The 27,041-nt window shown below is 42.5% G+C and overlaps 2 protein-coding genes across 7 annotated transcripts in view; one reads left to right on the forward strand and one right to left on the reverse strand.

Annotated features, from left to right (window-relative positions):
* Positions 1–10,651, reverse strand: part of RBBP4 (RB binding protein 4, chromatin remodeling factor) — a 47,648-nt gene extending 36,997 nt beyond the window's left edge. For 3 of the 5 annotated variants that reach the window (XR_013995669.1, XM_081086331.1, XM_081086330.1), the window contains exons 1-3: positions 10,493–10,640; positions 9,807–9,954; positions 6,031–6,176 (exon numbers count right to left, since the gene is read on the reverse strand). Coding sequence is in view for 4 of the 5 variants with exons in the window: in XM_081086331.1 (XP_080942457.1) it covers positions 6,031–6,176; positions 9,807–9,954; positions 10,493–10,508 (310 nt within the window). In the remaining variant the exon portion in view is untranslated. Of the gene's footprint in view, positions 1–6,030; positions 6,177–9,806; positions 9,955–10,492 lie in introns of all 5 variants that reach the window. The other 2 variants (XM_081086328.1, XM_081086329.1) reach the window with 1 other exon arrangement.
* Positions 10,652–10,885: 234 nt separating this feature from the next.
* On the forward strand, positions 10,886–26,312 carry ZBTB8OS (zinc finger and BTB domain containing 8 opposite strand; the record flags this gene model as incomplete). 2 transcript variants are annotated; one of them, XM_081088073.1, is made up of 8 exons in its annotated part: positions 11,278–11,410; positions 16,596–16,620; positions 17,141–17,262; positions 17,481–17,563; positions 20,081–20,133; positions 22,246–22,282; positions 24,625–24,712; positions 24,967–26,312. In XM_081088073.1, the coding sequence occupies 7 exons, from the start codon at positions 11,278–11,280 to the stop codon at positions 24,709–24,711; spliced, it is 540 nt and encodes a 179-aa protein (XP_080944199.1). In that variant the 3' UTR covers position 24,712; positions 24,967–26,312. The 2 variants fall into 2 exon arrangements, with proteins under 2 accessions (XP_080944200.1, XP_080944199.1); XM_081088074.1 differs by lacking the exon at positions 24,967–26,312 and having other exon boundaries at positions 10,886–11,410; positions 24,625–24,926.
* Between the last annotated feature and the right edge of the window lie 729 nt (positions 26,313–27,041).

The following is a 27,041-nucleotide window of genomic DNA, read 5'->3' on the forward strand; positions in this document are numbered from 1 at the left end:
CTTGTTAAGGTAGATCCTATGGACCTGTGTGCTTGTACAGGATCTTAGGTCCTCAACAAAGACTGTACAGCAATGTACTCTGAAGATCATTGAAGCTAGAACTGGAAAGGAGATAAGTGTCCTCTGAATACATAGCGCCGGGAGGACAGCCTCTTCTATGCCACAACCGTCAGTGGCTGACTGATTGGGATGTAATCTGCATACTCAAAAATGAGGTGCTGTGAGAGGGAATCTACTGCCAACCCACACAGATATTGTACCTATCACAGAGGAAAAAATTCCTCCTAAACCATATATCCTTCCATTTCTTCAAGGAAATTCAACTCCATTATAGTCTTATGGGAACACTGTAGTATATGTGGTTCATCAATGACCAAAATGTCATGTGGAGCATGATTGAATAGTAAACTGAAAACTATCAAGATTTAACTGTATCCCTATCTTGTTTCTCTCTATATAAAACATTTTAAAAATTTGAGGTGTAACATAATACAATCAAATGTCTAGCTTGACAAATTTTTACATAAGCATAATATACCAAGGGAACCACCACCCATCAAATATAGAGCATATGGCCCCCTAGAAGGCATTGTAACGTCCTTCCCAACCAAGCTCCTCCCTCTACAAACTTAGGTAACTAGCATTCTGATTTCTACTATGCCAAGTCACTTTTTGAGTTCATAAACATTTTGAAACTAAGAATAAGTTCTAACATCCTGAATCAAATATTCAATTACTAAAGGCCCGGTGCACAAAAATTTGTGCACTGAGGGAGAGGTGGGGGCGGTCCCCCCCAGCTGGGCCTGTGCCCTCTTGGCAGTCTGGGACCCCTTGGGGGATGACCACCTGCTGTCTTAGGCCCGCTCCCCGGGGGATTGGGCTTAAGCTGGCAGTCAGACATCCCTCTGGAAGCCCGGGAGCCCTCGGGGGATGTCCACTTGCCAGCAGGAAGCAGGTCTAAGCTGCAGTCGGGCATCCTTAGCGCTGCTGAGGAGGCAGGAGAGGCTCCCACAACCACCGCTGTATTGGCAGCTGGCAGCCTGGCTTGTGGCTGAGCAGAGCTCCCCCTGTGGGAGTGCACTGACCACCAGGGGGCAGCTCCTGCATTGAGCGTCTGTCCTCTGGTGGTCAGTGTCATAGTGACCAGTCATTCCCAGTCGTTCTGCTGTTAGGGTCAATTTGCATATTACCCTTTTATTATACAGGATAGAGGCCTGGTGCATGGGTGGGGGCCAGCTGGTTTGCCCTGAAGGGTGTCCAGGATCAGGGTGGGGGTCCCGCTGGGGTGCCTGGCCAGCCTGGGAGAGGGGGTGAGGGCCGTTTTCAGGCTGGCCACACCCCCTTCAGGGTGGGCGGGGAGGGGTCCTGCTGGGATGCCTGACCAGTCTGGGTGAGGGGCTGATGGCTGTTTGCAGGCTGGCCAAGACCCCCAGTGGGGACCCTCACCCCATGTGTGTGTGGCCATCCTGGGTGAGGGGCTGATGGCTGTTTGCAGGCTGGCCATGGCCCCCAGCCACCCAAGCTCCCAGTGGAGGCTGGCTGGAAGCAGGTATCTGGGATTTATTTATCTTCTATAATTGAAACTTTGCTGCTTTGAGCGGAGGCCACAGCCAGCCAGGGCAGGCAGGAAGCCTGGCTTCCTCTATCGCCAGGCAACCAAGCCTCCTGCTTGCTCCAGCTCCGTGGCTGCCATCTTGGTTGGATTAATTTGCATAGAGTTGCTCTGACTGGCTGGTGGGCGTGGTTTGGGGTGTAGTGGAGGTGTGGTCAATTTGCATGTTTCTCTTTTATTAGATTAGATTTTAACAGAATTTAATAAGTGTTTTTTTAAAAATATATTTTATTGATTTTCTTTACAGAGAGGAAGGGAGAGAGACAGACAGTCAGAAACATCGATGAGAGAGAAACACCGATCAGCCGCCTCCTGCACATCTCCCAGTGGAGATGTGCCCGCAACCAAGGTACATGCCCTTGACCGGATTCGAACCTGGGACCTTTCAGTCCGCAGGCTGACGCTCCATCCACTGAGCCAAACCGGTTTCGGCAATAAGTTTATTATATATAATTGAGATCAAAGTTTAAAGCTACCTTACAAACAACAGCACACACACACAGCTTATTCCCCCAAATAAATTATTTGTTGGCATTTGAAGATCTTAGTAACATGACCTGAAGTAAAAATTTACACCTAACCTTTTTCAGAGCTTAAAAGGTGACTATAGCCAGGCTAAATCTAACATAAAAAGGCAAATACTTTCTAATGTCAAAACAAGACTAAGCCAGTTTTTAGTTCTTTCACTTTGAAAGTTCAACGATATTTTGAAGCTATCTGCCATCAATTATGTCAAATCAAATAGGAGCAATTAGCTCATAATCAATTACAATAGTTCAAGCTAAGAAAAAACAAGGATGTTTTATCTGGCCAAGGAGAGACACTAGGAAGCTATCTAGAAGACATTAGGTTATATCTACTTCTACCACTGCTGAGACCATATGGAGATAGGCCCCCTTCCCCGACACACACTTTAAGCACCAAGGCTATCCAGTGATATGAAGATTTTTGGGGGTGAAGTGGGGAGGAGGGGGTGGAGAAGAGAAGTAAAAAGAAGAGAAAGGAATGGGAGATGTGTTGTGTAACCTTAGGGCAAGTTAAAAAACATCTGAAGCCGAAACTGGTTTGGCTCAGTGGATAGAGCATCGGCCTGCGGACTGAAAGGTCCCGGGTTCGATTCCGGTCAAGGGCATGTACGTACCTGGGTTGTGGGCACTTCCCCAGTGGGGGATGTGCAGGAGGCAGCTGATCAATGTTTCTCTCTCATCGATGTTTCTAACTCTCTACCTCTCTCTCTTCCTCTCTGTAAAAAAATCAATAAAAAACAAACATCTGAGTATCAGCTTCCTTGAGGATTAATTATGGTGATTTATACTGTATAATCATACTAATATATTATACAAATTACTGGTATTTTTCACTGTTATTTTACTAATAAGCATTAGTAAGAGGGCTAAATGTTATCATTGGAACATAAAAGTGAATTGGTTTGATGCCAAATAACTCAGTTACCAGAAAAATACTTGAGTATACATGTTAAAAGATGCCATTTCAGAAACTAGCAGAGAAAATGAATTAGCCAGCAAATGGCATTTAAAAAATTGCTAACCACTTAGAAAAACACTTGAATCCCTAATTCCATAACTAACACCAGAAAGATTGAAGTTTTAATGGTCAAAATTTAAAAGTACTGTCCTAGCCAGCTTGGCTCAGTGGATAGAGCGTCAGCCTGTGGACTGAAGTGTCCCAGGTTTGATTCCAGCCAAGAGCACATGCCTGGGTTGCAGGCTCGATCAATGATTCTCTCTCATCATTGATGTTTCTATCTCTCTCTCCTTCTCCCTTCCTCTCTGAAATCAATAAAGAAATATATTTAAAAAATAAAAAAATAAAAGTACCAGAAAACAACAGCTATTTTTAAAAAATCTTGGAATAAGGTCTTTCAAAAGCTGAAGGATATCAGAACAATATTGGACAATTAAAAACACAATGCTTCTAAATAAGCCTTAAGATTATAAAATAAAACTGGAAAAATGATCCACAACCTATTTATTGGGGATAACCTACTTTATCCTCCTATATAATAAAAGCCCAATATGCAAAATGTTTGGTTGTCTGTTCAACCAAAGCGTAATATGCTAATGATATGCTAAGGCCGCTCAACCGCTCGCTTTGATGTACACTGACCACCAGGGGGCAAACGCTCTGACCCTTAGGTTAGCTTGCTGCTGGGGTCCAGCTGATCGGGACTGAGCAAGATGGGACGGACATGCCCTGGAGCCTCTCACGGTCCCTCTCCAGCTGGCCAACCTCCCACATCCCTCTCCAGGGGCATCCCTCCCCAGCCCTGATCGTGCACCAGGCCTCTAGTACATAGATACTAATAGAAAAAAAAAAAAGAAAAAAACATAAATAGGCAGATTAAGATAGACAAAGACAAATATTTTAAAACAAGTTCAATTTCATGAATAACTTAAAAAGCAAAATGAAGTCAGTCTGTAGTATTCACTTCAATGTTGGCGAGGGCATGGAGAAACACAAATACTTCTGCTATTGGTGAGCAATTTAGCAGTATCAATTATACTTGAGAATATTCTTGCTTGTGATATACATTACACTCAAGATTATTCTACAACAAAACTAAGTTGCATGCACAAGAATTGTTTTTGAAGCCAAAAGATGGGAAACCACTTAAATGTCCATAAATAAGGATGGTTAATTATGGTATAGTATACAGCCATCAAAAAGAGTTAGGTTTCTGCCCTGACCAGTATTGCTCAATGGTTAGAATGCAGGCCCACAGACCAAAGGGTCTCAATTCAATTACCAATAAAGGGAACGAACCTAGGTTGTAGGTTTGATCCTGACCCCAGTCAGGGTCGCGTGTTGGAGGCAACCAGTCGATGTATCTCTCTCACATTGATGTTTCTCTCTATCTCATCCTCCCTTCCACTCTCTCTGAAAAACCAAAGAAAAAAATATCCTCAGGTGAGGATAAAAAATAATTTTAAGAAAGAGGTAGGTTTCTATACACTTACACAGAGATCTGTCCCAAGATACATCATACCAGAAAAGAATATTCTATGCTGTATCCCCAGTACCAAGAAACATGTCTGGCCTACAGTAAGTACTTAACACATCTTTTGAATGAGTAATTCAATAAATGGGATAAATCATTCTGAAAACTATGTATCCATTTTAACAGTTATCTAAAGGGGATATGTTTATGGGGGTTCCCATATCGTTTTATATTTGCTTTGATATTTAAAAATAACTTATTACCAGAGTATTTTTGTCCCTAAATATTAACCAAAAATCCTAAAGAAAATTTATCTTCATCTAATAAAAGGCTAAAAGTTACCAAAAACCATAATTAATGAGTGGCATATCCAGGACTCCAGCCCCAGTCTAAATTCAGCGCCCCCCCCACCCCCCCCATCACTAATGTCTACCCAGAAAATAACTTTCCAGTAATCATATCTTATAGCTACACACTTGGGTCAGTGACACAAAATATTCGCTGACCTTTATCCTAAGAAGTTATTTTGCATTCTGCATCATCCTAAGCTAAATATGGAATGCTCAAAAGATCAACTGCACATTATAATACCGAAAAATAACTGAAGCCCAAAATAACTTAGATAAAAGAATGGAGCCGGAACCGGTTTGGCTCAGTGGATAGAGCGTCGGCCTGCGGACTGAAGGGTCCCGGGTTCGATTCCGGTCAAGGGCATGTACCTGGGTTGGGGGCACATCCCCAGTAGGAGATGTGCAGGAGGCAGCTGATCGATGTTTCTCTCTCATCGATGTTTCTAACTCTCTATCTCTCTCCCTTCCTCTCTGTAAAAAATCAATAAAATATATTTTAAAAAAAAAAAGGCTCACTTAATTTTTATGTATGTAGCAAGGGCCATAGTTGTCATTTTTACCACTTCAAACCTAGAAAGGGTAATTTAAGCCAGTGTTTCACAAATCTTTTTTTCCATTATTGCCCCTCTAAGAAACCTTATAAGACATTTTCTTGACACCATGATGAAATTTTAATACCAGATATCCTGTATTATCTATTTACATATGCTATGTATATCTGTGCTTTATACATTCAAAGAATAAGGCTGTTTTCAAACACACCTTTCCCAAAAAAACAATTTTCACCCTGCTAGGGGCAGCATGTCCCACATTGAGAATGTGTGCATGAACATCAATAAAATATGGTGGATTTTTGCTTCTTTCAATTCTAGAAATACTCCCAGCACCAAATTTAGTAGAGGAAGGTTTATAGAAAAGGCACAGAACCAACTTTGTGTTAGGTATGTATTCTGACAGCTAATATTTCTACTGCAAACTCAGGCTTTCCAAAGCTTAACATCATTTTTATCTTGTGGCTTCTTTATCATATTGAACATTCTTTTTATGACAATTCAAAGATATGAAAAATATATCTTATAGACTCCTTCTTTCACTTTTAAGATTCCTACCTCCTTTCTCACTGTCGTAGTGTGAAGCATCAAACTGAGCATCATCATTAGGGAGTTGCACACTGGCTATCACAAGGTGGTTTTGTTCATCCGATGTGTGTGTCCCCAGGACAAGTCGATGAATGCTGAAATCTTTCCCTTCTGGTCTGTAATAGTAATATATGGTCACCATTCAAATTAGTTACAAATACATCTATGCAAGAGCACTATTACAACAAGGTCTTGGGAAGAGAAAATCATTTTCTACTTTAAAAGATTGTTTTTATTGATTTTAGAGAGAGAGAAAGGGAGGAAAGAAACATTGATTGCCTGTCTCCTGCATGCCTCCTACTGGGAATCGAACGGGCAACCCAGGCAAGTGTATGGGATGATGCTCAACCTGGCTGATCTACACCAGCCAGGGTCATTTTCTACTTTTAATGTAACTTCCACAGAGCCACATATAAGAAAGACTACATAGCACTTAATTTTTAAGTATAATAAATCCTCAGTTAATATGGATAGGTTCTGTGACTTTAAGCAAAATTACATACAATGAAGCCAATTTTACCACATGCTAAAGGATATAAACAAAAGTTAAGTTCCTATGGCATCTCAACTTTAGAATGAACAAAACGTTATTCAAGGACTAGCTGTATTTAACTTGATCAAAAATTTACAATTGCTTTGGGGGAAAAGTCTAACAAAATAAAATGGGAATGAATTACTCATCCATTACAACTGGTTGGATATAAAGAAAAATTTGTTGGGTATACTAACATTTTAGGTTACTTCTTTAAGTTAACTTCATTAAAAAGGAAAGGAAATAACATTAGTAAATTAATTGCTCAAATATTTCCTAACTGCTTGAACACACTGCTCCAAAAACTATGGACGCATAATGATTAAGACATGCTTCTTGTCCTCAAAAAAACCAGGGACAATTAGGCAGTCATGCACACAAATGATTAAAACACAAGTCAATATACACCACATGAAAGGTACAAAGGAATACAGCTAGAAGACAAGCAGGTAGTCAAAAGAAAAAAAGGAGCTAAGCAAAGGGGAAGGTCTACCAAGTGCCAGACACCATGTTAGGCATTGGATATACCTTTTATCATTGAAATACCATAATACTACAAGATTAAACAGCTTGCCTTAGATCACACAACTACTAAGTAACAGAACTAGGAAAAGTCCAAATCTGACTCTAGGTATGGGAAAGTACAATGGGAGAGAAGGCTAAGAAACAGATTAAATTTAGACTCTAGGCAGTTGAAAATTTCAAGAAGAGCCCAGAAGTTAGGTCTATGATAACCAATATGAATTCCTCTGCAAAGAGGTGATGGACATCTATAAATTAAACAGAATAAGTATAGGGAAAAAAAAGAGAACTGTCAATAGAAAATTGGGAATGCCTGTGGTTAGAAAGTTAAACAAAGAATCAGAGGAAGTGAGGGAAGAATTTTATAGAGCTACAATTAATTTTTTAAAGGATGTGAATAAACAACAAAATCAAAACATATACACAAAAAACCTAAGCATTTGGCATTAGATGCTTGCTTATAAGTAATCCTCATCATTACAAAAACAACAGAACATTGTTATATGAGTAGAATACAAAAAAGGGAAGGAAAAGGGTAGGGTATTTGGATCAATGTCAAATATTACAGAAAGGTTTATCTGCTGGAGTAGAAAACAACTAAGATGACAGCACAAATTTTAGCCTTGAAGAATTCATTCTAATTCATTGCTTTGCAAACCTAGTTAATCACTACACTGTATGGGAGACTTTGGGATTCCAGCATGATTTAGTAGGTATGGGGTGACCAATATTTGGGACCCACTGGTTCACTATAATTTGGCATGTGACTGGTTAATCTGGAATCACCAACCATTTCTCATCAAGTATTCTGCAACAAGTTCCTAAATGTTTTGAACTACCATTGAGAATACCTGACAGAACTCCACTTCTGCTGAACTCATTTTTTTTAACATTTGAATAATTTTTTATTTTTCAACTAGAGGCCCAGTGAATGAAATTGGGGGGGGGGGGGGGGCAAGGGGGTCCCCTCAGCCTGGCCTTCGCCTTCTCCCAGTCAGGGAGCCCCCAGGGAATGGACATCCTCAGCGCTGCCACAGAGGCGGGAGAGGCTCCCACCACCACTGCTGCGCTTGCCAACTATGAGCCCAGCTTCTGGCTGAGTGGGACTCCCCCTGTGGGAGTGCACTGATGGGCCTGAATTGAGTGTTTGCCCCCTAGTGGTCAGTGCAAGTCATAGCAACCAGTAGTTCCCCCTTCAGTCGATTTGCATATTAGCCTTTTATTATATAGGATTTTTTATTTATCACTGTTAATTTCAGATGCACAACACAGTGACCTGACACCATAGTTACAATATTACTATATTTCCTGTACTGTACTTGATATACACTTGTCTATTTCTGTAACTACCAATTTGTACTTCTTAATCCCTTTACCTTTTTCACCCAGCTCTCCAACCACCCTCCCATCTGGCAACTGTCAAAATGTTCTCTGTATCTGAGTCTGTTTCTTTTCTGCTTGTTTTGATTCCACATAAGTGAAGTCATATGGTACTTGTTTTTCTCTAATTATTTCACTCAGCACCATACCCTCTAAGTCCCTCCACATTGTTGCAGATGGCGAGATTTCATTCTTTTTTTATGGCCGATTCTGATGAACAGTTGAATATGGGAACTCCTGGTAATGATAAAGCTCCCAACTCTTAATGTCTAGGTATTTATTATGGTTTTGTTTAACCACCTTAGGACAGAATTCCCCATTTTTAAAATGCTATTGCAAAGGTTAACAGCCTCGTTCTTAACTCATTAATAAAATCTGTATCAACTTTTTAAGGTCTATATCAATTTTCTAATTACTTATTGAGTGAAGCATAGACTTCTAAAGACCTAAGATAGGAGGAATTTATTTTTTAGTATACATAAAATATAATTTTTAAATGTTGTTTCAAAACTGAAAGTTTTATAATAGAAAACCCTTTACTCCAACTGGCACACTGGTTTTGCTAAAACTTGAGCCTTTCTTCCCTCATACCCCATTGAGGTCATTTTTCCTTCCCCTCATCATTTTATCTTGGCCACTCCCATGATAATTTTTTTAATGTTATAGGTTATACATACTTATAACATACAAAGTTAAGGCAGGGAAGGATCTTATTTAAATTTGTGTGCCTTGATAAGTGGCACCTAGACCCTCAATAAACGTAAGCCAAATTAAATATTTTATCTCCTCTATTAGAGGTACACGAGTAAGAAATATATGCGGTTCATCTCTCACCATGCATAATTCCTCATATGCAAAACATCCCACCTTCAGGTGTTCGTTCTAAGCATCCTAAGTATCTTTCTAAAAAGTGCTCTGAGAACACACAACTACAACTACTAGTTACACCAGCTCCTTCAACTAGACTGTGCTCCTTGAGGGCAGCTACCATGTTGTATTCACCTTTGTATTAACCAGCTACAACCAAAGACTGTGAGATTAAAAAACTGGACACATCGTAACACTTCTTGAAAGCTGGCAAGTCATATGGTTATTCAACTCAGTATCAGAAAAAGAACAGCATGTTTTCTCTTATCAGGGAAAATAATTTGACATTTTGTCCACTTTTTGGTCTAGAAGAAAATGTCACCAAGAGGGTTTGATCACATGCCCTGTAAAGGGTGACTGGAGAAAAAAAACAAACCAGGGGAAATCAATGTGCCAAATCTACACCGAGGACACACCAAAGCAACGTTCAAGAGATTCGTATCACCTGGTAACATCGGGAAGCCACTGTGCAGTTAAGCTGGGCCACTCCAGAGCATGGGTCATCACCAAATCGTAAAGAAAAGGGGTGTTCTTTTTCCATATTTTGTACTCTTCGTTGATCACGCGTTCTTCTACTGCGTCATCAAAGGCTGCTAAAAAATGAAAAATAAATTTAAATTAGCGAACACAACAGAAACCGCGTAAACACTTCCAAAGCTACCGGTATGGCTCCCGAGTCCTGAGACAGAGCAGGTTTGTCCAAATTTTCCCCGTGCGGAGGCACCAGCACCCCGCCGCCTCCGCGGGTTGGAACTCCTCTCACGTCACCCGGACAGATACTCCGTTAGCGGGTAACGGCGCGGCCGCGCCAGCACGCTCCCCTACGCCCGAGTCTACGGGACCTGCGAGGAGGCCCGAGTCCCGACCCCTGGGTGTAGGGAGCGGTGCAGGGCAGACCCGGAGAGAGGCGTGTAGACCGACAGGAAGCGCAAGGAGGGACCCAACACCCGCCGGGGCCCCACCGCCAGCTGCGCGCCGTTAGCCCGCCTCGCGGGGCTAGTTCGCCTCACGCCTCCGATGGTGTGGACCGCACTCGGCAGAGTCGGGCCTGCTCTCACTGTTAGGCCGTGTAAAGGCCGCAGCGCAAGTCCGGCACCCCTCCGCCTCCTAGGGTGACTCCGGCACCCTCACCTTCCTTGTCGGCCATGGCGTGCAGGAAAGCCAGGGGTACCCCGAGGTCTACCGTTTTGCGGGAGGGGCGGGGAAGCTACGGAACGCTCGCTCTCCGCGCGCGGCCTCTATTGTTTCCTGCTGTCCCTGCGTGAGGGCTGCTTCGCGGACCTTCGCGCCAACACCGACCAATCGGAGCGCACCGAGCGGCCAGGTGGGCGGGCAATCGCGCTCGCAGCCTATCCGGACGCGCGGAGTCGCTCTCGGCGGAGCGGAGGCGCGCGCTCCGCTCCTACCCTCCCCCCTCCCGGCCGGGAGCCGACTTCCTTCGATTGCGCGCGCGCAGGGCTGGTGGGAGTGTGCTCCCCCTCTCCCCCTCCCGTCAAGGTCACGTGAGCGGTTCAGTCCGCACTCTCCCGGGGGCAGCCATTTTCTTGAAGGCTGTTAAGCTAACGACTCCTTCAAAGTACTCAGATGAGAAACCTCGGGTTCTTTCCGGTCTAGTAGTTACCAACCGCGGTAGCAATAAAAGGCTTCTATCACTGAGACCTAGAAGTGTCTAATTCAAGGATCCCTTACTCCGCAGGTCCTCCACTTTAGTTGTTTCCTTAGTTCTTAGAACCATGAATGGCGCAAGCCCAGAAAACGGGGCCTTGACTTTTTGAAAGATGTGCTCCGAAGGACGAGGCCTAAATCGGAAGCCTTAGGATAAAGCAAGTCCCTGAGAACTCCTGGTGCTTTAAGAGTGCGTGCCAAAGGGGCGGAGTCTAGAGCGGAAGTTATAAATCAGGACCGAAGTCCTGCTGATGAAAGGCGGAAGTGGAATGTCCGAGGCTGCAGTCATGGCGCAGGAAGAGGAAGATATTCGGGACTACAATTTGAATGCGAAGCAGAAGGCGACCAAGGCCAAGTATCCTCCGGTCAATCGGAAGTACGAGTGTGAGTATGAGGCTCGCTTCTTCCGCCTGCTCTCCTGCCTCTGGCTCGCTCACCACTTCCGCCTCAGGACCGATCCCCTGTCGCCTGTGTTGTGGTCTCATTTGTACTTGTTCGCGGAGTCTGAGCATCGGGGAACCCGGGCTCCCGCTTTTACAGTCTCCTGAACTTCCTCTGCGTGTGCCTCATCCCATTTGTCCTGTGGGGATTCTAGTGTCTTCTAAAGATAACCGTAGTTTCAAGCGTTTGCGTGGATGTGTCGCCCCCTTGTATCTCCCAACAGTGCGGTAGAGGGTGGCCAGGTCAGAGAACTTTTTTTTTCACAGAACAACATTTTTTCTCAAAAGAGTGTGACGGAAAGACATACTGCTGCAGAACTTACCAGGCGACCGGAAAGCACACAGGAGGACTTGGAGGTCCGGGGTAAACCCCTGTATTCTCCGATGTCTCACATGCACTAGGACAGTGCCTCGGGGTCAGTCCTCCCAACCCCGGGTAAGCCAGAGTGGAGGAAGCTTCCTCTGTATGCCCTTCGGTTTCTTTGTTTTCTCTCTGTTTCCTAGCCGCCAGGCTTTTGTGGCGGGCTTGCACAGCCCCCCGAGTCAGTCAGAATGGGGAGTTAGATGGTGTGGGTGGCCTCCCCTGTAGCTAAGCTGTTACAGTCTGTTTATGGCCCCCCTCTGTACATTGGGAGTAAGTAGGAAAACAGGTCTTGCTAGACCAGATTGTGGAAAGGGGCAGTGACTTCAGTATAGGCTGTCGAGAATGTACATTAGGTTACTGGCACAGATTCAGGTTGCTAGCCCCCCCAAAATGTCTTATTTCCCCCATCAGTACCATTGTTATTCAGACCTGAGTATTTGGGCAGGTGTTTTCTTTGAAAATAAAGTGATTCATTCCATCAAGGAAAATTACACAGTGTTTGTTGGCAATGGTAAAATTCAAGCTTCCAAGTGCAATTAAAATTTTGGAAAACTTGTATCTGCCATCACGACCGGGACAGTTTCCCAGTAGCTACAGACTTTATTAACGCACAAGACAGAGTAAGAGTTCATTGTTATAGCCTCAGATTTGACATTGTAAACCAACCTTTAAAAAACTACCACGTTTCTAGTTTATTTTTTAATATTTTTGTATTGATTTCAGAGAGAGGAAGGGAGAGAGAGAAACATCAAGGTGAGAACCAACAGCGGGCTTCCTCCTGCACGCCCCCTTCAGGGTATCCCGCAACCCAGGCACCTGCCCTGACCCACAATTGAACTGTGACCTCCTGATTCATGGGTGGAGGCTCAACCACTGAGCCACACAGGCTGGGCCTTTTCTAGTTTTGATGTAACATCAAGGAAGACTACATAGAGTTTTTGAAAAGCTATTAAATATTCCTCCTTTTATGCCTGCATATTTATGAGGTTGGATTTTGTGTTCTCCACCTAAATCAACACATTGAAAGTCAGTCATTAAAAATATTTGCAAAAATTCAAAATAGTGATACTTTTCTCACTAAGTATTTTGAAAACATAGTTTTATTTTTCATAAAATATGCAATTTATGTTAAATAGAATACACCTGTTTTTTTAATTTTTTGTCATGTAATCCTTCATTGTTAATCAACTATATCATATGCTAGAGGCCTGAGTGGGGTCCGGCTGGCCCATCCCAGGCCGATTGGGCCAGGCTGGCAGGGGGGTAGGGGAGAAGGGGCCTTGGCTCTACCCCCCATCGGGGTGGGGGGCAATGGAGGGGCGACCAGGGGGAGGGGCCTTGGGCCCCCCCCTGGTTGAACTCCCAGTCGAGGGGACAATTTGAATATTAGCCTTTTATTATATAGGATAATCAATAATTTGGCCTCTAGCTTACAGTGTTTTATTCTCTTGTATATAATTCGAAACTCATAGATTAGTCCACCATATTATGGTACAAAGATTTCAGTGGTTACTACTATTGTACACTTGTTCCTGGGGTGAGGATAAATGCATCTTCTGTGAACATCAGAATATTGAGCCATTCTGGCCCCTATAAACGCAACACTTAGTCTTGGATAATCTTTCTTACATAATTGTATGGTAGTCAGTGCATTTTCATCTTATTTGCATCTCTTAAGTATTTAGTCATAGGTAATATTGGCATATAAAGTAAATTTATAGACATAATTATGAATTGCCACAGTCACAATTATTAGGATAAAACCATTTAAAATGGCAAAGGACATCAGCAACAATAAGTCCAGATGTTGAGGACTTAAGTATGAAACTGAATACCTTTCTTCATATAGCATCATGGTTAAGAGGCTTGTCTTTGCAGCTAGAAAACAGGTTCTGTTTCTGATAATGCCACTTAGGGGGATGTGAGTTGGAATGGTTCTTGGACTCTGTGCCTAGGAGCTCCTCATCCAGGGAGAGCAGGAATGTGATTTTCCAACATCAGATGCCTGTGCAAGTCCCTCTGAGCTGGTGCCGGCATTCTCACTACTCCTTAGTGAACTCTGTGGCCACATTCCCGAATGTCACCTGTCTGCTCCACGGAATGACCTTCACTCTGTGCTCTCAGCTTCCAGATCTGTCTGCTGTTATTTTTAAATTTTTTAAGTACTTAAAATTTTTCTTCAGTTAAAATTTCTAGTGGGGTTAATATTACCAGGTACAACTCATAAACAAAAGCTTTTTGAGGTCCTCAATAATTTTTAAGGGAGTAAAGGGTCCTGAGACCAAAAAATTTGAGAAACACTGCCCTATAGCAGTCTATCTGTTTAAAAAACTGTGTGTTTTTTTAATTGAGGTATACTTTACATATAGTAAAAATGCTGAGCTCTTAAGTAGAATAAAGCCCATTGAGTTTTGATACTCAGATACACTGTGTAACCAACACCCCAATCAAGTTCTAGAACATTTCCATCACTCTAGAACAGGGGTGGGCAAACTTTTTGACTCGAGGGCCACAATGGGTTCTTAAACTGGACCGGAGGGCCGGAACAAAAGCATGGATGGAGTGTTTGTGTGAACTAATATAAATTCAAAGTAAACATCATTACATAAAAGGGTACGGTCTTTTTTTTTTTTAGTTTTATTCATTTCAAACGGGCCGTAGTTTGCCCACGGCTGCTCTAGAAAGTTCCCTTTTGCTTCTTTCCAGTGAGTACCCTAGGCCCTTCCACACCTTGATGTAGACACTGTTCTGATATCTGTCATCGTAGTTTAATATTGCCTGTTTTAGCATCTCATATAAGTGGAATCTCAGTATAGAGTCTTTATGTCTGGCTTATTCACTCAGTATTAAAGATAAACAAAGCCAGACGTTAAAGTGATGAATGGATATTATTTAGTAACTACTGGCAGTAGGAGAAAGATCTGAGCTCCATTCTAATTTGTGCAGAGCTGATTGGGCCTTTTAAAGGGAGAACAAGGGAGGAGAAAGAGGGGAGAGCTGAGTAGAGACAGAAGTGAAAAAATTACAAAAGGTTGGGTCAGTGTAAACTCGATTAGGCCAGCAGTGTTTGCTTGCTGGCAGTTGTCAAAGTTAGGATTCTATCCTCCCACAGAGACAGAGTCCTTCTTGGTGATTACATTTCAAAGGAATGACTGGAGTCCTTGAGAAAGACACTTCTGAGCTTTAAAAGATAAATATTCATAACGTAAGCTCATTTTAGTAAATGCTCTAAGCAGCAGAGTTCAAGGGCCTATGGTCAGGTGTTGGCTAGAACAAACAGTAAATTCTTCAGACTGTCTTTCCTCTCAAGTAGACATTGTAATGGGGGTATGGGTAGGGGTAAAGTGTATAATTTTAGGAAGTTGGGTGACTTTATGCTGCTAGAAGCCATACTCAAGTTTGGCCAGGTCTCTTAGTGCAGAGTGTAAATGGAGTTGTTAGGTGCTGAGAGTTCTGCAGTTTTTACTTAACATTTTTGAGGTTCCTGTTAATATAGTATTAGTAGTTCACACTTTTTGTTGTTGTTGTTTTTAATCCTCACCCAAGGATATTTTTCCATTGATTTGAAGGGAGAAGGGAGACAGGGAGAAACACTGATGTGAGAGACACATTGATTGGTTGCCTCCTGCACGCATCCATCCAGGGCCGGGAAAGCTGCAACCAAGGTACATGCCCTTGACTGGAATCGAACCCAGGACCCTTCAGTCTGAGGGCCAACACTATCCACTAAGGCTAAGCCAAACCGGCCGAGTAGAACTGCATTGTATTCCTCTGTTTTATTTGTTCTCTTGATAGACATTGGGTTTTTAATTTGAGGGAATAAAATTGCTGTGAATATTCTCATGTTGTTTTGTGAATACATGCTTCATTTCTCTAGGGTTAATACTAGTCATTTTCTTTTAACTTGTCATCTTTGCTGGTCATGAGCTCCTTGGTGCCTGAAACATATTAAGTCCTCAGTAATGTTTCTGAGTGAATTAGAGATGAGTTTGAACCTTGAGTGCCACTGGAAGATGGTGTTATGGTTTAAGCAGCACTAAATTGGAAGTCAGAAAATCTCAATTCTAGTCCCAACTCTACCTCTAATCAACAGTGTAGTCCTGAAAAAGTCACGCAATCTCTAGATTTTGGGGGTTTTCTTGTAGTGAAGGAATTATATATTAAATGATCTCCAAGACTTCTTCTACCCCATATATTTGTGATCCTAAGTGGGAAGAATTGATGGAAGTCATAATATGAATGAAGAATAGATTGAAATGTTGAGACAACAGATCCAGTGGGAGCTTGCTATTAGTTCTTTAGCTATTTATTTAATTCATATTAACAGAATAACAACTGTAAATGCTTAGAAGAAATTTAAAAAATAACCCCTTGCCCTGGCTGGTTTGGCTCATTGGATGGAGCGTCAGCCTGCGGACTGAAGGGTCCCAGGTTTGATTCTGGTCAAGGGCACATGCCCGGGTTGTGGGCTTGATCCCCAGTAGGGGGCGTGCAGGAGGCTGCCAATCCATGATTCTCTCTCATCATTGATGTTTCTCTCTCTTTCCCTCTTCCTTCCTCTCTGAAATCAATAAAGATATATTTTTTAAAAAAAATAACCCTTATTAAAGCAATTAACTTTTGTGTAAATAGATAGCAAAAGGTGTGATCTGCCCACATTTTCTCTCTTCAAGGTTGATGTTCTTAATAATGAATTAGAGTTCTTTTCTTGTGATTAGCAGGTAAAGTTTAGTTACTTACAAGTGTTTTTCATTCTCTTCCTCAGATTTGGATCATACAGCAGATGTCCAGTGAGTATAGCTGGAGTTTATGCTTTTGAAACCATGTGCTTAAATAAAAAAGCTGATGTTTTGTTTTTAATCCTCACCCACGGATATTTTTTCTATTTATTTCTAGAGAAAGTGGGAGGGAGGGAGGAGGGGGAGGGATGGAAACATCAGCCTGAGGGAGACACATTGATTGGTTGCCTGCACAGCAAGTGCCCTTACTGGGGCTGGAGAATCTGCAACCTAGTACATGCCCTTGACCCGAGACCTTTCAGGCTGCAGGTTGATGCTCGACGCTCTAACCACCGTACAACCTGCCAGAGCAAGAAGGCTGATGTTTTCATCTTGTCCCCAGTTATAATTTTTCTCTTGGTTACTTTTGAAAGTGAAAATGGTGGTTTACTAGCATCCAGTTTCAGTGCTATTAAGTTCATTTGAGGCCTTTGGTTTTGTATTATTCATATTGATTTTATTTTGACTTTGCTGTCAGGTTTTGTTTCTTGCAGTGGATTATATTACTCAGGGCATGAATGTATTTCTTTAGGTTACATGCATGGGGAGATACTCTGGAGGAAGCTTTCGAGCAATGTGCAATGGCCATGTTTGGTTACATGACAGATACTGACACGGTGGAGCCCCTCCAAGCAATAGAAGTAGAAACACAAGGTAAGCAGTTTATTTACAAGGAAGAAATTGTTATACAAGTGTGCAGTATTCTACATAATTTCAGAATATTTTCACACTAAGAACAACAAATTGATTATGAGCCTGTTCTTCCTCTCTCAATTTGCCTAAAAAATTCATCACTTTTAAATTTGAACAAGTTATTGGAGATGAGAATTATTAAGCATCCTATTATTATGTTTCTCTTTGATTCTGTGTAGGAGATGATTTGCAGTCTCTTCTGTTTCACTTTTTGGATGAGTGGCTTTATAAGTTCAGTGCTGATGAGTTCTTCATACCCCGGGTAAGCAAGGAGTTTTCATTTTTAACTGAGCAAATGGGTTCTTAGTTCATATTTTAAAATGGAACAAGTTATTTAAAGTAGGACATGTGATGTAAAACCATGCCATGTATTGATGATATTGATTTGCAGAGATTATAATGGCCATAGGCTCTTCTTGGTTAACCTGAGTTTGCCTATGTATATGCCATTTGTATGTATTTATTTATAAATGTTTTTATTGATTTTTGAGAGAGAGAGAAAGAGGTAGAAAACATCGATTGGCTGCCTCCTACACAACCCCTACTGGGGATCACACCCACAGTGCAAGCATATCCCCTGACTAGGAATTGAACCCGTTACCTCTTGGTTCATGGGTCGTTACTCAACCACTGAGTCACACCAGCTGGGCTGATCTCTTACTATATATGTCACTAATCGGGATTGTGTGATAAGAATGTACCTACTATCTTTATTGACACTTTTTATGTTTCCCAAGTTTGAGCTATATTTATGTCCATTTATATGTTCTTTTTGCCCCATTTGAAATTTAGTAGCTCTGCCATGTTGGCTTAAGTTTAAAAATTGGTGCTTTTAGTTTTCCTTAATTTGAAAAAGGAAAGGCCAGATTGAAATTGCTTGTAGCCATCAATCTCTAGAAGGGAACACCTCTCCAGCATCGTCATTATCTAGTGCACATGGCCCCTCCTTGCTTCCATAATCCCTTCATTCTCTCCCTTACCAGCTTCACTATGTATACCCTTCCAACTGGGTCATTCGTTTTACAGAGTTCAGATGCCTACAATATTACATAAAAATAGGCTAAGAGTGCTTCAATTATACCTCAATAAAGTTTAAAAATATAGACTGAGAGTGATTGAAATCTTATGTCATCCTCTATCTTACAGAAGAATTCTTTAGACTCAAGTTTTTAGATTGTCCATTTTCAAGAATGCCTCCCTTGAATATCTACACTAATAAGAGAGAAAAATGGTAATTGGCGTACAACGCTACCCTTTTCATTGGCTAATCAGGGCTATATGCAAATTAACTGCCAACAAGATGGCGGTTAATTTGCATATGTAGGCACAATGCAGGGAGGCGAAAGGGAAAGCAGGAAGAAGCCCCCTGCCACTGACAGTGATCGGAAACCCAGGGGGGAGCTAAGAGCTGGGGGGCAGGGCAAAGGCGGCCCCAGGGCCGCCTTTGCCCTGCCCCCCAGCCATGATCGGAGAATCAGGCGCCTTTGCCGCCCTGGCCAGTGATAGCAGGAAGTAGGGGTGGAGCCAGCGATGGGAGCTGGGCACGGTCGAAGCTGGCAGTCCCAGGAGCTAGGGGTCCCTTGCCTGGGCCTAAAGCGGAGCCCATGATCGCGGGGCTGCTGCAGCTGCGGGTCCCCGCTGCCCGAGCCGGACGCCTCAGCCAGAAGCATCCTGCAGGGGCAGGGGCAGAGCCCGCGCGATCGCGGCGCCCCCCCCCCCGCTGCCACTGCGGGTCCCCGCTGCCCGGGCCGGAAGCCTAGGCCAGAGGCGTTAGGCCTGGGCAGGGGCGGAGTCTGCAACCGCGGGGAGATGGGGGTCCCCTGCCCAGGCCTGACACCTCTGCCGGAGGCCTCAGGCCTGGTCAAGGGGCCAATCCGGTGATTGGTGATCGGAGGGTGATGAGGGTCAACTCCTCTGGCCGAGGCATCAGGCCTGGGTGGGGGGTGGAGCTGGGGATTGGGGGGATATGATGGTCCCCTTGCCCAGGCCTGAAGCCTGGGTCAGAGGTGTCAGGCTTGGGCGGGGGGTGGAGCAAGCGATCAGAGGGAGATGGGGGTCCCCTGCCCAGGCATGATTCCTGGGCCAGAGGCCTCAGGCCTGGGCGGGGGCCAGAGCCAGTGATTGGGGGGAGATGGGGGTCCCCTGTCCAAGCCTGACACTTCTGGCGGAGGCGTCAGGCCTGGGCAAGGGGTCGATCAGGCGATCGGAAGGTGATGGGGGTCTACGCCTCTGGCCGAGGCAAGGGGCAGAGCCAGCAATTGGAGGGGTCTGGGGTCCCCTGCCGAGGCCTGACGCCTGGGCCAGAGGCATCAGGCCTGGGCTGAGGGCAGAACCAGTGATGGGGGGAAATGAGGGTCCCCTGCCCAGGCCTGATGCCTCTGTCAGAGGCGTCAGGCCTTGGCAAGGGGCCGATCCTGCGATTGGAGGGTGGTGGGGGTCAACGCCTGAGGACTCCCAGTATGTGAGAGGGGGCAGGCTGGGCTGAGGGACACTTCACACACACACACACACACACACACACACACACACACACACACACACATATATATATATATATATACCCAGTGCACGAATTTCGTGCACCAGGCCCCTAGTGTAAGAATAAAACATTATCTCTGTGAAATATATTTAGTTTATCATTCTATATTAATGTTTTAATTTTCTTCGCATCATAGAAGTTGTATGCTGTTTTATCTAGAAGAGGTGATAACTTAGAAGTGTGTTTGGCAGATGGTCTGTAATGCTCATTTTAAAACATTAAAATTTTTTTTCTCTTTAGGAAGTAAAAGTACTTAGTCTTGATCAAGTAAATTTCAAGTTACGGTCAATTGGGTAAGTTTGAAAATTTAACTAGCAGGTCATGAAAGATGTTAAGTTATATTCTTCACTGAACTTAACAGATAGAAAAGTCAGAGGACCAATTGCATCCCAGTAGGTACAGGCTTTTCAATTAGTTAAGCTTTGTTAGAGACTTAGGAGGGAGAACTTTGGAGGCCGAAACTTGTCAGAACAAACTTGATTTGAGTTGTTAAGCCTGATTCCCTATTTGTTGATTTTTTTTTTTTTTTAATCCTCATCCAAGGACATGCTTAGAGAGAGGTAGGGGAGGAGGGAGAGAGAGAGAGAGAAACAGCATCATGAGAGAGAAACATCCATCGCCTCTGTACACCCCCCAACCAAGGATCAAACCCCCAAACCAGGTCTGTGCCCTGACTGAGTATCGAACCAGCAACCTTTCAATGCATAGGACAATGCTCAACCACCTAAGCACTTTGGCTGGGCCCAATTTGTTGATTTTTTAAAAAACTTTAATCCCCTGCACATGGCCTTTATTTTATAACTATTATTTCTTAAATTGATTTCAGAGAGAGAAATGGAGAGGGAGAGAGGGATAGAAACATCAAGGATGACAGAGAGTCATTGATCGGCTGCCTTCTGCACAGCCCCCTAATGGGGATCGAGCCTGCAACCCGGGCATATGCCCTGCCCAGGAACCGAACCTGGTTCATGGATTGACACCCAATCACTGAGCCACACTGGCCAGGCCAATTTGTTGATTTTTAGCATAAAAAGTATATAATTGCTAGTTGGCACAGATATTTGCATAAAGCCTAGCTTGGTGATGGGAAACTGGTTTGTCTTTTCTCAGATCCTCACACCTGTACTCCATTCAAACCAGTTTCTTTTATAAAATTATTCTTTTCCTCCAGATTTTGTGAACTCTTGATGAGGTCACTTTAATTGCCTTGGTGTTTCCCAAGTTTCTTCAGTCACTCAATATCTTTTTTATATAAAGCCTATCTTTTCCATTTCATGTTGAATTTTATTTTTATGTTTCTTTTTGTAAAGTGAAGTCTTTTATTAACTCCTCTTTTTTAAAATATGTTTTTATTGATTTTAGAGAGAGAGGAAGGGAGAGGGATAGAAACATCGATGAGAAACATCCATCAGCTGCCTCCTGCACATCCCTTCTTGGGGATCTACCCTGCAACCTGGGCATGTGCCCTGACTGGGAATTGAACCAATGACCTCTTGGTTCATGGGTCGATGCTCAACCACTGAGCCACACCAGCTGGACTTAATACCTCTTTTTTTAGGGTGAGGAAATAGACTTGTCCAGGGTACTTAGCTAATAAATGGTTGAACAGAGTTTTAAAACTTAACTCTTTCTGCTACTATTGCTGCTTCTGTTACTGGGATCTTCAGACACATTAGTGTGGAAGGGAGAGAGAATACTTCTAGTCGAGTTCTAGGAGAGTACCTTTGTAGGGCCTTCTATCTACAGGCCATGGATTTTTTTTTTTTTAATTATAAAACACAAACCAGCCCTGACTGGTTTGGCTCAGTGGATAGAGCGTCGGTCTGCGGACTGGAGGGTCCCAGGTTCGATTCCAGTCAAAGGCATGTGCCTTGGTTGGGGGCACATCCCCAGTGGGGGGTGTGCAGGAGGCAGCTGATCGATGTTTCTCTCTCATTGATGTTTCTAACTATCCCTCTCCCTTCCTCTCTGTAAAAAATCAATAAAATATATATTAAAAAACATACAAACAAAAAAAACCACACAAACCAAATCCAGACTGTCTTATAGAATATGTTATCTTTATTTTGCTTTCCCAAGGGGGGGGATGATATTTCATTACTTTTTAGCCTTGAGTACAGTGAAAATTTTGGATTAACTACAGAGTGTTTGTTGAGAGTCTGCCTATGTACACTATACTAGGGCATTTTTTTTAGTTTAATTACCGACTTTGTTGAAATGGCTGTTGCACATAAGTCCCTCAGTAGCTGTATCTGCTAGCAACCAAACTGAAATTTATACTCCTTCCATCTCTTGGCTTTCTAGTATCTTAACTATATTTGTAAGGATTATTTTAAAATATGTAAAGAGAGAACAAATATTAAGTTTGGGTAATTTTAATCATGTTTTAATTTTCCTTTTTCAAGGTGGGGGGAAGAATTCTCATTGTCCAAGCATCCTCAGGTATGTTTTTAATCCAGCCACTAAAACATTTTATACTTTCTTACCATAAAATTTGGTGTATGTGGTAGTAAACTTCAATGAATTCTAATAAATTGATGTAAAGTGGTAAGTTTTTCTCAGCTGTCTTTGACCTATCTGGACATATTATGTTAAAACACTGATTTCACACATCTAATTTGATGGGTTAAAGGTTAGCACTTGTGCCCTGGCCAGTGATGTTTAGTGGTTAGAGTGATGGCCCATACCAAAGGGTCTGGAGTTCGATTCCCGGTCAAGGGCACATGTCTGAGTTTGATCCCACAGCCCCAGTCGGGCCATGCAGGAGGCAACCAATTGCTGTATCTCTCATGTCAATACCCGCCCCCCTGCCCCCCCCCTCGTCGTCGTCCTCCTCCTTCCCCTCCCCTCTCCCCCCTCCTCCTCCCCCTCTTCCTCTCTCTCTCTCCCCCCGCCCCCCCTTTGCTCCCTTCCACTCTTTAAAAATCAATGGAAAAAATATCTTCAGGTGAGGATTAACCGGAAAAAAAATAAGAGTCAGCACTTAGGTTCTAGGGCAGGGGTGGGCAAACTTTTTGACTCAAGGGCCACAATGGGTTCTTAAACTGGACCGGAGGGCCGAAACAAAAGCATGGATGGAGTGTTTGTGTGAACTAATATAAAATCAAAGTAAACATCATTACATAAAAGGGTACGGTCTTTTTTTTTTTTTTTTTTTTTTTTTTTTTTAGTTTTATTCATTCGGCCCGTGGGCCGTAGTTTTGCCCACGGCTGTTCTAGGGGCAGGTTTGTTATTGATTATTGTGGTCAGTGAGCTCAGTGGTTAAAAAAAAAAGTAAGTCCCTTTGCCTTTTCAAGCTTTGATTTCTTCCTCTGTAAAGGTTTTGGCCTAGATGTTCTCTAAAGGACTTTCTACTTCTGCTTCTCTAGATTCTGTATTTGCCAACCTGTGTGGCTTCACTCTGTATTAGTTAAGTCTATTGGAATAGAGCAGGCGAAATTTTCCTGTAAAGGGCCAGATGTTTTAAGCTTTGTGGGCAGAGAACATTGGAAATTATCTAGTATATTGAGGAAAATTGATCATGCTGGAGAGGGAGAGAATGATTTCAGAGCAAAGTCCTTCAGTTGGTAAGGGCGGGAGTGGGGGAGTGTGGGATAGAGTACTGAAGAGTTGGCCTTCTAATAAGAGCAGGGATTGGCCATTATAACAGGAGGAAAGGCTGGTGGGAGTTGGATGGTAGAGGATGTGGGGAAGATGAGTCAGTTCTTATTGATTGCTCTTGTGTTCTCTAGAAAGCATAGTTAAGAGAGAATGAGAATGAAGGAGGGAGGCTAGAGGTGAAAATGTGAAATTCCAGTTGCCTCAGAGTGAGAAGGTGAATTTAGTGGTAAATGTAGGGTTACTGGTCAGTGCCAGGTGGCCTTTAGAGAATTGTGGACAGACTTTAAAGGTGATACCATTCAGCATGGTGGGTGCTTCCACAGGCAGAAAGTTGAATTTGATTGAGGTTGTTGTTTCCTGAGGGGATTATGGCAGAGTGGGCGGGGAAAGCAGAGGTTCGGGTGCCACTCAAATCCATTAAAATATTCAAATTTCTTTGGTACCATAGAGCTGGCAAATGTCAGTTCCCTATTCTCTGATACATTTAGAATTACTGTAGAGGGCCCTGGCCGGGTAGCTCAGTTTTGGGTTCAGTCCCTGGTCAGGGCACATACAGCTATCAACCAATTAATGCATAATTGAGTGAAACAACCATTGATGTTTCTCTCTCAAAAATCAATAAATAGAAAATGTTCCAAAATATTCCACTTTTTTTTTTTAAGACTTATTGTAGAAGGAACTAAGAGAATATCAAATCCTGTGGCTCTAAACTGGGGCAGGGTGTTGTCATTTATCAGAAACATGTGCAGAGAGAAGGACCCTACGACGTAGAGTGAGTATTGGCAGATGAGAAGAGAATAGGCCGAGTTCCTAGGGCCCAGGTTAGACTGCAAGGAGGAGTTTTGAGGAGCCCTGAGCAAACAGTAGGAAGACTTTGTGTTGTTTGATTCAACCAATTTGATAAGTAAAAAAAGCTGATGCCCAGAGAGGTCAGACAGCTTCCATATCCAGGTGGAAACAAACCAGGATTAGAGTTGCATCTCCTAACTCCAGTTCAGTGCTCTAGCTACTGTGTACTGTTCTTTTTATTGGATCAATGTATACTATTAAACCAATTTGGTAATTATTGTTTTTACTTTTCCATAATAAAATTTTGACTTTCTGCCAGTTATTGTTAGAATTAATGATTTTGATTCCATTGTCCTTTGTTTCTTATTTGTCTTTTCTCTAATCCCAACTTTAGGGAACTGAAGTCAAGGCAATAACATACTCAGCCATGCAGGTCTACACTGAAGAGAAGCCAGAAGTGTTTGTGATCATTGACATTTAAGGTCAAGAAAAAACTCCTATGAAGAACTGTTTCTTTCTCATCCTTTTGAGAAGATACCATAATATAAATTCTACAGTCTCTGACAATATATGATGGTTTGGTTTTGCAAACAGAAATTTTTGACTTAAAGCATGATTTTCCCACAAATGGAAAATCAAGCCATCATCTTGGTCTGTACTGACTATTCAAATGTTAAAGAATTATTCAGGTGGCAAGTATGAGTCCTTATTTATTAATTCCTTGCTGTTGCAACAGGTGCCTCACATCCTTCCAATGGAATGCCAGCCCTCCAGCCTGGTCCCAAAAGGGATCATTGGTGTAAACATCACTCCAAGAGACTCTGAAGCCTCCACACTTGTCAAATCCAATTTGGGAGAAAAAATTATAATTTGAGAAATTTTACAATCAGGATTTTGCTTTCCCTCCAAATTGGTTAAGACATATATTTTCTATATGTATATTAAGAGGTTGTATTTTAGATTGCTGTAGGACAGAGCCATCCTGTATTCCAGTTGGATATCTTATAAGAAATAATTATAATTGAACAATTGGGAAACTTCTCTAGAAAGAGCCTGATTTTCAATCTGACTTTTTTTTAAACACTGATATACTGACACTTTCTTGTTTTTCCACAAGAAGAATTTAATGCCCTTAAAAATGGGCCCTTCTATCATGTAATTTTATATTAAAGCCAGTATATTTATACAGTTAGAAAAGAATGGGGGAATTTTTTTTTTAATTTTTTGGTTTTTAAAAATTATTTAAGCTCTTCATTTCTGAGAAAACAGGAAGTCAGGAAAACAACTTTAAAATTGTCTGAACTTTTGTCCAGCCAAGGTGGCTCAGTGGTTGAGCATCAGCCTATGAACCAGGAGGTCACAGTTCGATACCAGTCAGGGCACATGCCCGGGTTGCCCACTAAATCCCCAGTAGTAGGCGTGCAGGAGGCAGCCAATCAATGATTCTCTTTCATCATTGATGTTTCTATCTACCTCTTCCTCTGAAATCAATAAAAGTATTTTTAAAATGTAAAATAAAATTATCTGAACTTCTCAAAGTAGATAATTTCTAAAAAATGGAACTGCTTTGGTTTGATTTGCAACATTATTCTGTTTTCTTCATTAATTGAGTATTCTTTCCTGTGATACAAGAGTTTGCAAAGTTGCTATTTATTCACACTTAGATGAGAAAAGATATCTGGGTGGTGCCATATATCATTATAGTAGGTTGAACTTGACCTAAGACAGCGGTTCTCAACCTGTGGGTCGCGACCTCTTTGGGGGTGGCGAACGACCCTTTCACGGTGGTCACCTAAGACCATCGGAAAACACATACATAATTACATATTGTTTTTGTGATTAATCACTATGCTTTAATTATGTTCAATTTGTAACAATGAAAATACATCCTGGCCGAAACTGGTTTGGCTCAGTGGATAGAGCGTCGGCCTGCGGACTGAGGGGTTCCAGGTTCGATTCCAGTCAAGGGCATGTGCCTGGGTTGCGGGCACATCCCCAGTGGGAGGTGTGCAGGAGGCAGCTGATCGATGTTTCTCTCTCATCGATGTTTCTAACTCTCTATCTCTCTCCTTTCCTCTCTGTAAAAAATCAATAAAATATATTTAAAAAAAAAAAAAAGAAAATACATCCTGCATACCAGATATTTAAATTATGATTCATAACTAGCAAAATTACAGTTATGAATTAGCAACGAAAATAATTTTATGGTTGGGGGTCACCACAACATGAGGAACTGTATTGAAGGTCGCGGCATTAGGAAGGTTGAGAACCGCTGCTCTAAGAGGAAGAGATTGTGAGTTTTCTAAGTGTTCTCTCTGAGCACTGCATTATTTTCCCTGGATATTAGAAGGCTAAGCAAAGAGCCTGTAGCTCTTCAATTTAATATGTAGCAGGATCACTGGGGTAGTGCTTCTTAACCTTCTTCAAACACATTTTTCAAATTTGGATTATGGGGCTCCAAGCAAAAAAAAATGTCTGGAATCTCTTTACCTTTGTTAGAATGAGTTTCCAGACTGAGATGGGGCTCTTTTTTTCATGGACCCCTTTGCACATCCTGGGCTACTTGGGTTGACTGAAAATGAGTAAGGGGATACCATGAGGGCAGTGGGAGAGCCACATCTAGAGCAAGGCCTCTTGGGATATATTAAGCCAAGTGGCTACAAACTTGACTAGGAGAAAAAGCATAGCCATTTCTCTTTCCCCCAGTGCTAGATAATGGGATTCAGTAAAAAGTCTAATGTAATTATGCAATATAAATTCTATTTCTTTTCGTTTGTAATAAATATATAATTTATTACTATTTTAAAAATT

Source organism: Myotis nattereri, assembly GCF_964212035.1.
Source record: "Myotis nattereri genome assembly, chromosome: 3".
Classification (NCBI taxonomy): domain Eukaryota; kingdom Metazoa; phylum Chordata; class Mammalia; order Chiroptera; family Vespertilionidae; genus Myotis; species Myotis nattereri.